Genomic DNA, 13,512 nt, shown 5'->3' with positions numbered 1-13,512 from the left:
AAGCTATTTAATTTTTTTTATTTTTTATTTCCTCTTAAGCAATGTTCATACGAGATACTAGCAATATCTTTCCTATGACCAGCATTTGCACCGGAAATTCAGAGCTTGACAGATCAGCACTGTCTAGTTTCAGTTTCATAGCTTTTATTGGACAGTTGCAGGTTCAGGGAAGTGGTTTACGAAGGCAATTTTGGTTTTTGTCCCTTTTCCCATTTTGAATGATTTGTTTGTACTTTTTTGTTTGTTACTGTTAGAACAGCATGAAACAAATAAACATGTTTTATAGACAGGAACATTAAACTTTTGTGACTCTGAAGCTGGCATGTGCAGACATTTTAGCTGTGGAGCCCTGATTTCTCTTTACTTCCCTAAAGTGTCAAGCCATAGTGTAATTTATAGACCAGTGTGTATCCTCAGCATGTGTGCATGTGTTTCACAAAAAAAAAGTACTTGTGCCGACAAGATGGTAATTCAAGGCAACTATCAATAAGCAGAATCTTTACAGACATCACGGGCCATTCAGGCTGATTACAGACTCCGAGGAGGCTTGAACCATAGGGTTGTTCCTGTTTTTCTTTTATCTCCATTCACTCTCTTTTGTCTTGCACCTCTTTTCCTCTCTCTCTTGCTGCCTGTTTTGTCTTGACTCTTTTCTCTATCCCACTATGTTTTCTCTTCCTGTCTCACTCTCATCCCTCTGTGAAGTGCGCCCTTCGTTTAACTGGATTCTTTCATTTCATAAACTAAGGGGCCAAGACCCACTTGAACTTGGAATTGAATTGAACTTGGAGACTTGAAAGAAATAGAATAATAAAAGTGGTAAAAATCTCAGCAGCAGAGGCCAAAATATCTCCACTTTTAGGCACTAATATGACCTGGCACTTTCCGTAATGCAATCAATATCAATTTAGATCCTCCCTATCTACTAAATGTCTGCATCTTTCGATCTTCACAACCCAGTTAATAATGCAGGCTTTCTGTTTGAGGTCTCGAGCTCAAACTGAGATTATCTTGATGATGTCATCAGGGTTACAACTGTTTTGATAGGCTGAATAGCTTTGCTCAACGGCTAATAAACTGACTTCCTGTGTAAAACTTGGTGGAGGGGGGCGCAGAAACTGGCATCTAGCTTGTTAAAGGGAAATAAAAATGTGCATTGTGTTCTTTTTCTGTGTCCATAAATTACCTGCAGGACATTTCTGAGGGAGCTGGAGAATTGTACAGAGAAACCAGAGCTGGTGGGAACCTGCTTTCTGAAACGAGTGAGTAGTACAGTTCCCCAAGTACTGCACTTAAGTACAATTTTTCAGGTCCTTATATTTTACATGATTATTCACATTTTTTGGTTTCCTCTATAATGAATACTTTTTAAACTACTTTCAGTAGTTATTGTTCTTTTACTTTAGTATATCTGAGTACTTTTATAGTGTAATATCATTTATTTTTCTCAAGTAAAGATCTGAATCCTTCTGACTAAAGGAGCAAGTTAATGAATGAGTCTGAGCATTTGTGTATATGTGTATACAGTGGTATACTACATGGATAGCAAACTCACTAATCATTTTATCAGCTCAGCCATAGAGATAAAGATGTACAGTATCTATTGACACTTTCATAGAGGTGCTGATTTAAATATTATTATTGAGGCTATACTTTGCAGTGGTGTTGAACTGGACTGCATCACAGTAGGAGATCTTTCAAATAATTTGCCTAACCTGTTTACAAATGTGGCGGGGGAACGTTACCATAAAAATGCAAATGTATAATTGTAGGAAACTGGGTCAGTATACACTCTGTTGTCTATTGTCTCATGATAATGGACTCCCTTAATAAGTAGACGAGGTCTACCAGTTAGTGATGTGCAGAATTGATAAAACTTGATATTCCAGCAACAGCTGAAACCGACCAGAAACAGACAAGAGATGATTTAAGGGCCTCTCCTCATTCAGATATTGTCTTTGTGTTGACAGAAAGAAGAGCTTCAGGTGTATGAAAAGTACTGTCAGAATAAACCCCGCTCTGAAGTCCTCTGGAGACAGTGTGGAGACAGCCTCTTCTTTCAGGTAACACACACACACACACAAACACACACCACCAACAACACAACAACCCCATATAGCAACTAACTAACGTAACTGTCTGAACTTGTGACCCCTGTACGATTTGGTTTGTCAAATATCTTGTTAGGGATGGAGGTCATGAGTAAGTTCAGCCATGAAGATCTTATGGTGCTGTAGAAATTCAGTCTGTGCTCTGTTACTTCCCATATCAGGAAAACATTGCCCAACCTGATGGTAAAATTTTAATCTTTTGACGGCAACATCTTGAAAATGCTGCTATCCAATTTTGTGACTAAGTTGAAGAAGAAGTGTCCCTTCCTGATGGAGAACGTTTGGTGTTTCTGACAACAGGAATGCCAGAAGAAACTGGACCACAAGCTCTCCCTGGATGCCTACCTGCTGAAGCCTGTCCAGAGGATCACCAAATACCAACTCATGCTCAAGGTAACTACCTACCTACCTACCTACACACACACACAAACACACACACACACACACACATTAAAATGCTCTCAGCTCTATGACAGTGTATACTGTTATGACATGAACTCTGAAGGCTGCTTGCTTGCTTTGGCTGAGCTTGTTTAATCTACAAGATCCCATTAAAAATTATCCAAATTTTGTTTGACTAAAATGTCAGTACATTAATAACAGCATTGTTTTGTGTAATTATCTGTCTAATTAGTTCGGTCTGCTCCACGTAATCCCCCACAGATTGACAAGAAACTCTCTGAGTCTGGAGTCGCAATGAGGCTTTATAGTCTTTTACCATGGAAACCAGAGTAATCAACATTTGAAGATCCTATCTGTAACAAATCTGCAGATGTCAGCTCAAAGTTATAACATAATGAGAATAGATGTCCTTCAACTCACATCGTGTGTTCCAGAATAAACACATTTTGAATACATTATTATTATTAAGCAGATTTTGCACAGCCTGATAACACATCCATATCAATGACATTATAAACTGCCCTTTATCCTATGGAAAATCATCTTATAGAATATACCTTTACACCATAGCATATTAATTAAAAAGAGGAAATAACAGAATTCATGCTGTATTCACTCTTATAATCACAAAACAACTGTGCTACATGTCGCTGTAATGTAATAGTTAATGTATACTATTAGCTGAAGATCCCAGAAGTAAGATCTCCTGTTGTGAATTCACCAAAACTGATTTGCTTGATCATAAGTATCAGTCCTGTGGAAGCCCCCCCCTACGCCCTGCAGCAAATCCGATAAAACCAAGTTTGATGGAGGCTCTGCATGTCCCGACTCACTGTTTCCCCTAATCAAACTTTGATGATCTCACCTGCAGATTCCTCCTGGTGGGTGAGCTGAGGATCTACAGTAGGACTTTGTTCTGGCTCTCACAGTTTGCTGTTATTGGTGGTTTACTCACCCAGTGCTCTGATTTTTCACGCCACTCCATCTTAATAAACAGATGTCCCAGGACAAGACAGGACAAGAGAAAAATAAATAAATAGATTAAAAAATATATATAAAAAAAGAAAAAAAAGAAAGACATTGAAAAACTCAACTATAATGCTATGACATAAACTTTATGGTGTTACGTCTCAGCGTAACATCGTCTGGTTCTTCTGAAGTGGGGGCCCTATTTATTTAGAGCAGCTGCTGAGTGGACATCACTTTGACACTACAAAGTCAAAATAATTTCAAAATTGAATTTCTTGCTTTTTGCAAAACACTTGAGGATACAACTTCCCTGTCACTAATACTCAGTAAATCATTTAAAGTTTGTGCAACTTAGAAACTTGTTAAATTCTGTCATGTGTAGGATGACGGGCTGAATTCAGTCGTACTCATGGTTAACAATCATGACTTAATTTAACATGTATTAAAAACACACAGCCAGTTTCCATCATGAATGGGTCCTTCAAAATAAGAGTCTCTGGGAAATTTGAATTCTCAAACAGTGCATGCTGGGAACTCTCTGAATATGCTAGTTTTGTTTATTTAAAAACCATCAGCAGTTCATTCAATCATTTTCAAATCAAAAGTCCTCAAGTTAGAACAATGTGTTCATAAGTTCTTAAGTGGCCTCTAAATTAAATTAAAATTAACAAAAAAGGAAAGGTTAGTTTATTCCACTAAATTCCTGTATGGTGTTTCACAGTGTAGAGAAGCTGTTGCCTGGACAACAGCCCCACATCCTCAACCTGATAACTCTGTTATCAGTGTTAATGATTAACTTCCTTCCCCTTTCTTCTCTTCTCTTCTCTTCTCTTCTCTTCTCTTCTCTTCTCTTCTCTTCTCTTCTCTTCCACCTTTCTGTCTTCCAGGAGATGCTAAAATGCAGTAAGAGCGAGGGGGTGGCTGAGCTAGAGGAGGCTTTAGCTACAATGCTGGACATCATCAAGTCTGTCAATGACTCCATGCATCAAATAGCCATCACTGGCTTTGAGGTCAGTATGTAGAATTACTGTATATCATCATCATCATCATCACCACCATCATTTACAATGTGAAAACACAGAAGCCAAGTACTAGGGGCAAAAAAAGGGAAAATATTACTACATCTGTTAATACTGTGTCATCACAGAGCCTTAGAGGGACAGAAATAAAGAAGAAATACGTTAACATGAAGCAAGATGTCAAGAAACGTCTTACCATAGCTGTTCCCAATACATGGCAGGTGATGATATCAATGTAGCAGTCGAAGATGAATGAGAGAATTCATTCCCTTCCAGGTAATTTAAAAATAAGAAATCACCTGGTTTAGATAGACAGTTCGTCTGACTGTGTGTTCATGTTCATGGATGGTTTGTTGTTGTGTAACGTTAACCTCATGACAATCTCAGTGTGGCGCTTGAAAGCTGTCAGTAGCTTGATACATGGGATGGTATTGGCGTCCTGTGGTTTAATGCAGTGTTCTTCCTTGCTTCATGAACTGAATAGTGAAATTTCTATTCATCAGCAGTGGTTATTAAGTGAATATGAACAGCAGAAAATCACCTTGAATAAAGCTACTACTATAGCTACGGTACAGGTTGTGCAAGAGTGCGTGGCAATGCAAAGACTGCTGGAATAAATACTGCATAATAAGTTTCTCTATTTGAAAAGATGGTTAAATCTGCAGTTCAGTTTGTACAGTAAAACATTTACAGACACAACTGTTTACAAGTTGAGGCATTATATTGTCATAAAAAATATCTGCAAAATATTTAGCTTTTTTCTTCTTTTATGAATAACAGATTTTCATTTATTCCCCCTCAACCCAGGTAGATCTGCTTATAGCTACAGAACTGAATGAGATGGCGCTTCCATCGCCTCCTCCAGATGGAAAGTGCTATGACTCTAATGAGTGGTGCTGTAGAAGTCTGACTGTGTTTGTCTTGATGTTCACAGGGAAACCTGAGTGAACTGGGGAAGCTGCTGATGCAGGGATCCTTTAATGTGTGGACTGACCACAAGAAAGGCCACAGCAAGGTACAACAACACATTCCACTAGATAACAGAATCAGAAAACGCTTTCTAGATTTTCCAGCCGTAGACTCGGCCACTTCTCGTTGCTGTAGCCTACACCGTCTCTACACTGCTACGGTTGCTCGCCTCTTCAGTTTTGGCAAACCAATCATTTGCTTGCTGATAAAACACAATGTGCTAGCGTGGGAAATTTGTCACTGACACCAGATTTAAAACTCCAGTATACTTTGAAATACAGAGAGATTTACCTAATCAGTACTGTACTCTTACTATAACGGCCATTCATTTAGGTGTAAAAGTCCAGCACTCCGGCTTTAAACACAGCATCAGGGTTGTGAATTTGTGATTCATCATAAATGGATTTAAAATGCATACAAAATCATCCGTATAGTTTTACATTTCTTTTTACACATTTATCAAAGAAAGAACATGAACAAAGAAAACCCACTAATGAGAGCAATGATACATTTTCTTAGGTGTGTCTGCACAAAACTGGACAAAGTTGCTGCAAATGGAGCTTAAGATTGCAGGAGTAGTAATTACTGATGATGAAAGGGCAGAGAGTGTTATAAAACATTTATCCTCTTCAATAAGGGAAAAGATGCAAGGAAGGGAAGCAAGAGGGTTCATGAGGAATATGGCATTAATGGAGAAACACAGTCGTTAACAACACCAGCACTATGTGACACATAATCTATCTCAGTTCTTTACAGTTAGAATACCGAGCTTCCACACTTACACTTATTTCAAAATGAATATAATAGTTGAACTGATGAGTGACTGCTGGACCAGCAATCAGACATAATGACTGACTGACCTGATTTCAGGTGAAGGACCTGGCTCGATTTAAGCCCATGCAGAGGCACCTCTTCCTGTATGACAAGATGCTGCTGTTTTGCAAGAAGCGAGAGGAGACCACAGATGGACACGAGAAGACCCCGTCCTACAGCTTCAAACACTCACTCAAGGTTAGATTTGCATGACTCCCGGGTGTGCGATAAACACCCCCTGTAATTTGAAGATCTATAAAAGCAACAACTAAAGAACAAATTCTCTTACAGCTGCAAATGTTCAAACATGGCCAAAATGTCGAGAAAAAGGCTGAACTAATCTGTTAATGAAAGGATTCCTGTGGAGTCATTGACTTCCTGTAGTGCTGTGGAGCTCTTTTTCTATGATTGGAGCCCTGTACTGTTAACTTGTGCATGCATATGAGGACACACACACGAGTGAACTGACACACATTCCTGCCGGTGGTTTCACGGTATTCGACTGCAGTATTTATAGGTGGCAGCAACACAAATTAATATTGAAGATTAATGATAAAATAACTTTAATTACTGTATTTAATTTGAAAGCGGTTATTTGAAGTGATACATTCATAGAGAACTAACATTTGACTTACAGGTTTCTTCAGCACTATGGAGCATTTTAGTGTCTTTTAGATCATTGTTTTGGTTTTATTTGCTCTTCCTCGTTTTCCAGCAGCAGGACGCAGCTGTTTTCACAGAAAATGTTCCGATAAACCAACTTTACACTACCTGCCCAGCACCAAGTCAAACATTTAGCAGCCGAAGATAGTTCTTTTCTCTCAGATGGACAGAAACAGGACTCCAAATGCGTACTAATGTTGCAATTATCCGCTGAAATTCGTGAACAGAGATGAAATGATGCAGTAATGAAACTGCTGGATGACTGGCGAAGGTCTTTTTCACATACTTACCAGCCATTGGAATTGGCTGATTCTGTTTGTGCCTCCTGCGACAAATGTTTTTTTTATCTGAAACCGTGTTCAGGCCATTCATGTTTGTCATTGGTGATATATTCCAGCTCTGACCCTCTTGACTCTGAGAAGAGCCAGAGCAGCTCAATAAAATGCAGCACCCTGTGTTTGAGAGCGAAGTGGTTGTAATGACTAAGACTCAGGTATAAGATATGAACTTTTCACACCGTCCAAGTGTTGATCTATAAAGGCTTCACACTTACAGTGTTTGATGAAAGCTTATTTTACGTGTTTAAATGTCATTCAACATGCAACAAAGACTACATGACACACTGTTCTCCTCCAAAATCACCTCAGTACCGTGACCAAAAGTCACAACTGATCAGGCTGAATTACCAACCGGGCAAAGTGGGCACCTTCCCTATTGCCCCGGATGCGCAGGAGGCTCAAGAGCCCCAGTTTCATGTGGCATCTTGTATGGATATGGTCAGTCCTTCACCCAGTTTTTCACTTTGACTTCCCTACCCTGTTTGTGACATTCAGACAGGATGTGCATACTTCTGGTGAAGATGTAAATCTTAAAAAAGCAATAGTTTGACTTTTTTTTAGAGCAAACCTTTAAGTTTCAAAAGTTCAAAGTTTTTTTTTTCCTGGGTCTCTCAAACGTGTTAATCTGGAAATGTCAAGTTAACTGAAGTTTTCAGGTCATTTTAGGTTATGTGGATTTCCTCAACTTTCAATAATTGCTTATGTCAATGATTTTACATATTCTAAACAATAAAGGTTAGTCTTAGATGCTGCCTCATTTACTTCTGCGTCTCACAGTGTCTCTGTCCTGCTGTCTGTCCAGATGAGCGCCGTGGGCATCACAGAAAACGTCAAAGGAGACAGCAAGAAGTTTGAGGTGTGGTACAACGGCAGGGAGGAGGTTTACATCATCCAGGTATGTTGATGCCACTGGAATGAGACAAACCTTTTTTTTTTTTTTTCCTGGATTCTGTGGATGCTTACATCATGAATTCATGATTTCTCCTCCCTGATCACACCTATAGTGATACGTGATGGTAAATTAACACAAAAATGTTTAAGTGTAATTTTTAGTGTTATGATATCTGGATTGAAAAGATCCAGTTAATATTTCATTTTGTCATAGATGCTTGTTGGGAGGCATCCTGAGCTCTTTTCCACAGTTCTCCTCTCGGGGACAGTGTTGCACCATACAGCTTCCCCACTGAGCAGTTTCTCACACACAGAAACAGCATTACTGTAAGAATGCTTTTGTTGTATATGTTGCTTGATTTGTGTTTGTACGTGTGTGTGTGTGTGTGTGTGTGTGTGTGTGTTTATTCTTCCCAAGGCTCCTTCCATGGATGTGAAAAATATGTGGGTGTCAGAGATTCGTAAAGTGCTTACAGGCCAGCTGGAGGCATGCAGAGGTAGGCACACACACACACACACACACACACACGCACACACGCACACACACACACACACACACACACGCACATACACATGCACACACACTCCTGTGCACTTGAGAATATATGCTCATAAGAGCTTCCTATTTGTAGCTGAAGGACAGGCGAGTGATTTTATGAATCCGTTCATCTGTTACCTCCTGGTAGCCCAGTATACCTGTAGTATACATGTAACTTTCTTACTACAGTGCATATGCTGTATACATGGTATGTACACTGAAATATTGTATTTCTAATCACACATTCACCTGGTTGCTGTTGCTATATTTTATTGAATCTTCATATTTTCATAAATTCTTATTTATATACAGTTTGATTTTTCAGTTCTATTTCTGTGGCTCTAACCTTATTTCCTGCTGCAACAACTCAATTCTTTTTCTGTTATTATGAACATTTTCGGGTCAACACCAGTATCTGTCAGCACATCTTGGAGTCATCCTTTCGCTGTAGTCTGGAGTTGTGCTTGTCATTCTCTTGAACTGCCAAGTCACAGTCAACTGTCCAATTTTGAAAACTGTCTGTGAACTGCAGACGGAGAAAAATTATATTGCAACAAAAACATAATCAGAGTCTGTTCGCATCAAAAATACTTAAGACATGTGAATCAATACTGAGTTTCTTATGGGAAATAAGTATTACGTAAAGGAAATGTAAGATTTTTCTTCTCTTAGTCGTTCTCATTCAATCACAGCTCACAAACGTAATTCAGCCTTCAAAAAATCGGTTCATTTGTGCCTTGAAGCGTTCACTCTGGTTACCTAAATCACTGTTGCACACAGGGATTGCATTTATATTTCTGTTTTGGTCGTAGCTTTTATAAGCAGTAACCTTAAAGATGTGCACTGACAGAATGAAGTTTTTCAACTACACAACATTGATGCTGACAAATACAAATACTACCTACCCAGATACCTGATCTTAACCAAGTGCTGTGAAAGCCTAAATATAATGCAATGCAAATATTTCACAAAGATTGATGAGTAGACACTGTATTGCAGGACTGGATATTTAAAATTCAGATATGTTTTTTCCTCACTATGTTGCTCACAAAGAATTCCATCCCAATTTTTTCCAACATAGCTACAATTAAAACTAGAGATCTACGGTCCATCAGCTCAACAAGAACATGATGAAAATACTACAAACTCTTTATGGAGAACTGCTGCACACAGAGATGCTCAAACAAACTTTCACCAAGAGATGCCTAAGTCTAGTCAGCCCATTTAACTCTGTGCTGTGTAGTGCTGAAATGATTATTTTATAAAATGATTAGTTGCTGGACTGAAAGTTAAAGTTTTCCTCAAGCAATTCAGTAACGCATCTCAATAAAGTTCGGGAACTCACAAGAGACAGATTACCAAAAGAATGGTCAAAATTAAAGAAGCCACGGTGAAGACATCCTGACTTTTAGTCCATAGTGTGGCTTAATCTTCAAAGTGACATCTCTCAGACATCATAGCCCCAGTTGTTAATACAGGCTTCCCGTTAAAAGCCTGATTACATAAAAAAAAAAAGCCTGGTTACATAACCGGGGATAACATTACTATGACATCGTCGAGGCTAAAGCTCCTCCAGAGCCACACAAGATGTAATATTGCATAGCATTGCAATAAGTTTTGCATAGTGCATTATGTTATGTTATATATATGTTTTCAAAGGCCCTTGACCAAAAATTGATTAACATACAGTATCTCAAATCAATGGAGTACAGCCAATGTGAAGATGTGACTTTAGGCTCTGGGAAACTGTGATGGACATTCCTCACGATTTTGCTCACGACATTTTGTAAACTTTAAATTAAGAGCATTTAATCCATGGTGAAAATAACTGTAAAATTAATAGTTGCTGCAAAGAATGTACAAAAGGTGAAACATGTTTGCACTTATGAACACACAGCAACACAAACCTTTCCCTGGTTCTCTCTGTGTCCACTGGTTTCTATAACCCTCTCTCTTCTTGACCAACGAGCATCAGTCTACCACAGTTCCACTCTGCGGTCCTGACTGACAGGAAAACCACCCTCTGCGCGCCACACACTCTGCCCGACTGACAACCCATCTGTATATGTGCGGGGGACGAGTGCCTGAGTGTGTGTGTCTGTGTGAGCAGACTGACTAATAACACGGCAGCCATGTCATGAAGCCCAGAGAGCAGAGGCTGTAGGAGGCTCAGATAGCCCAGTGCAGCGAGCGTGTGTGAGTGTGTGTGTGTGCATGTGTGATTTACAGCTGTGACCCTGTGTGAGGAGGGTAGAGGAAAGACAAGAGAGATAGAATGAAATTGGACTGGGAAAAGGAGAAGGGAGATTGAACCTAAAGAAGAGGAGACAATGTTGGAATGATGCATGGAGAGAAAAAGACTGGCAGAGAGAGAGAGAAGAGAGAATTTCAGGTTGGTGATGGAGACTGGGAGGCAGCACAGAGTAAATGAAGGGAGGCTTGAAGGGATGAACATGAAAGGAGGAAGGAGCAAGTGTGAGGAGAAAGGAGGGTTGAGAGAAGGACAGCAAACGAGAACAGCAGTCATTTCAGCTCAGTGAGCTGAAGGGAGAGGGAGAAACAGTACGAATGTGATGAGAGAGAGAAGTATAGAAGATGGATTATAATATGAGTGGTGTGTTATGTAAAATATACAAATGTACAGGTAGAATCCATATTGAAAACAAAAGGCAGCAAGTTTAAACAAAACAATTTGAAGTCCACTTACTAGCCTCTGAAACTTTGTGCTGTATGTCACAGTCTTTTTTTAAATTATTACTATTATTAATTTACTGAGTCAAAGAATGGATGTTCTTCTCCATGACGATCGACCACACTCAAACGAAGACCACGAGATGTTGTTGAAAAAGCTAGTAGGTCAAAGTTTATCCATGATCTGTTTCCAAGATTGAGAATGACCTTTCATGCTACACTGGAGTTCATGCTAGACTGGAGTTTTATTTTCATACTTTTGCCATCATTTCTATCAGTAATGATAATGTTGCACTCGCCAAAGTAATTGCAGAGATCTGTGGTGACATCACCACAAAGACATGTGATTGGGCAAAGAACAAAAGTAGTTAGATGACCATCAGCCAATGGTTTACCCACATTATCTAAAACTCTAACAGACTGCATCCAAAATGCTGGCACACTAAAACTGTGTATGCACATACAACTACAGCAAGTACAGAAGGTAATGATGTTTAAATCAGTAATAAAATGATCGCCTGACGGCCTGGGATAGTTGTTGGATAAATACTTGAATTCATTAGTTTGTGAGTAGGAGTAAAAGATTTTTCTGTTTTACTTTTAGCAGATAAATATGGGCCCTGGGCGGGAAATTATTTAGCTGATATTAATGTTAAACCAGCTCTCTGAAAACAGAGAGAGAGAACAAGAAAACAACAGAAATGGCGACGGAGAGAGAGAAACAGAGAGTGTAACCACATATGGATAAGCAAGAGAGAGAGAGCAAATGGAGAAAAGTGCAACTAAATCTCGACTTGTAATACAGTTCTAAGAAATACTGTGGTTTGTCAGTCAAATGCACCGAACTCAAAAGCAAAGTGGCTGACATGGTCATCCAGAGATTTAATTGTGAAAGCCTGTCTCATATGAATAGGTCCATTCATCTCCATTGTGTTGGGGTAGAGACAGATATGTCAGAGGCAGACAAAAATCAAAATCTGGACAAGAAAACCCTATAACTATCTGGTGGTTGGATACCACTCAAGATGATTTTATGTCATGTTGGTGCCCTTGTAGAATTGTAAACATATTGAACTTTGTTTATTCTGTTGTAAACTATTGAAATATTATTTGGAAGCATGTCCGACCTCAGGACTTTTCTCTTCATTGTCTGAGCCTTCTGACCAAATTCTCTCGCATCATTATATATAACAAAATAATGGATAAAGCTTGTGAAAAAGAATATGACATATCAAATTTCGACAAAGTCATGATAGAGATGACTGGTGGAACAGCCGGGCAGCTTAGCTGAAAAGCACAGGTAGGTCTGCCTGTTTGGTGATATTTGTGGTTCAGATCCAATGATAAAGATGAGTCACCCAACATATGCACTATTCGCTCCGAAGGAATCTATAGTGAAAACAGATAACGTACCATTGCACAAACCTCAGTGTGACCAGCCTTTATAAATAAAACATAGCTAGATCCATAATGAAAAAATATATCCCTTTTGCTGAATACAATATTTGGAGCATATTGAAGGATTCCATGCTGACTCTGCATTTCTGCGACAGGTTCATTGGTTGCTTGGAACAAGAGGTGTCAAGCCAGATCATTCATAGAGCTTGGTATTTCACTTATGTGAGCTATGCATTTGGGGAAGGCTGTGCCTTCTTGTCTGCAGTTATGTTGCTAGAGTCTTCTCTAGAGTTTTCTTGTCCGACAGCAGAATCCTGTGGCAGGCCAGATTTGGTAACGTTGCATTTATGAAGCCTCTTGTTTAGATATGAGTTGGTCTCTGAAGCTGTTTCCCCAGGGATTTTAGTGTTCTGATGTTTCCCTCTTTCTTTCTGGAGCCAATAAAGGCCAATAAAAATGAGCTTACACAGTTGACACAGCAGTTTGGGCGATTTTAAGCTTGGAAATAACTTAAAAATGTTAGAGTGGAAGGAGAGAGAGGGATCAGAGACGCTTCCAAGGGTAAAAGATGTCATCCTTTAATACTGCTCCAGAGGTCAGACACTGAAAACACAGCCTGAAACCCCATAAACTTCCTTTTCTGGCTGATCACAAAAACAGCCGGTTAGCTATTTTTTATAACTCATCCTGTACTATTTTTCCTCCTTTGT

General features: G+C 39.2%; 1 protein-coding gene across 5 annotated transcripts in view; it reads left to right on the top strand.

The window, feature by feature from the left end:
- Window positions 1-13,512, top strand: part of mcf2l2 (MCF.2 cell line derived transforming sequence-like 2) — a 109,268-nt gene that overhangs the window by 63,490 nt on the left and 32,266 nt on the right. For all 5 annotated transcript variants that reach the window (XM_023416526.2, XM_087176692.1, XM_087176693.1 and 2 more), the window contains exons 18-25: window positions 1,193-1,262; window positions 1,971-2,063; window positions 2,412-2,504; window positions 4,370-4,492; window positions 5,436-5,516; window positions 6,341-6,481; window positions 8,087-8,179; window positions 8,594-8,672. In XM_023416526.2, coding sequence (XP_023272294.1) covers window positions 1,193-1,262; window positions 1,971-2,063; window positions 2,412-2,504; window positions 4,370-4,492; window positions 5,436-5,516; window positions 6,341-6,481; window positions 8,087-8,179; window positions 8,594-8,672 — 773 coding nt within the window. The remainder of the gene's footprint in view (window positions 1-1,192; window positions 1,263-1,970; window positions 2,064-2,411; window positions 2,505-4,369; window positions 4,493-5,435; window positions 5,517-6,340; window positions 6,482-8,086; window positions 8,180-8,593; window positions 8,673-13,512) is intronic.

This window comes from Seriola lalandi, unplaced genomic scaffold, assembly GCF_002814215.2.
Source record: "Seriola lalandi dorsalis isolate HSWRI2012SDOR001 ecotype SW California unplaced genomic scaffold, Sedor1 jcf7180002054566, whole genome shotgun sequence".
NCBI lineage: Eukaryota > Metazoa > Chordata > Actinopteri > Carangiformes > Carangidae > Seriola > Seriola lalandi.
The sequence above is the reverse complement of the archived record's forward strand: the minus strand, read 5'-3'. Positions and strand labels throughout refer to the sequence as shown.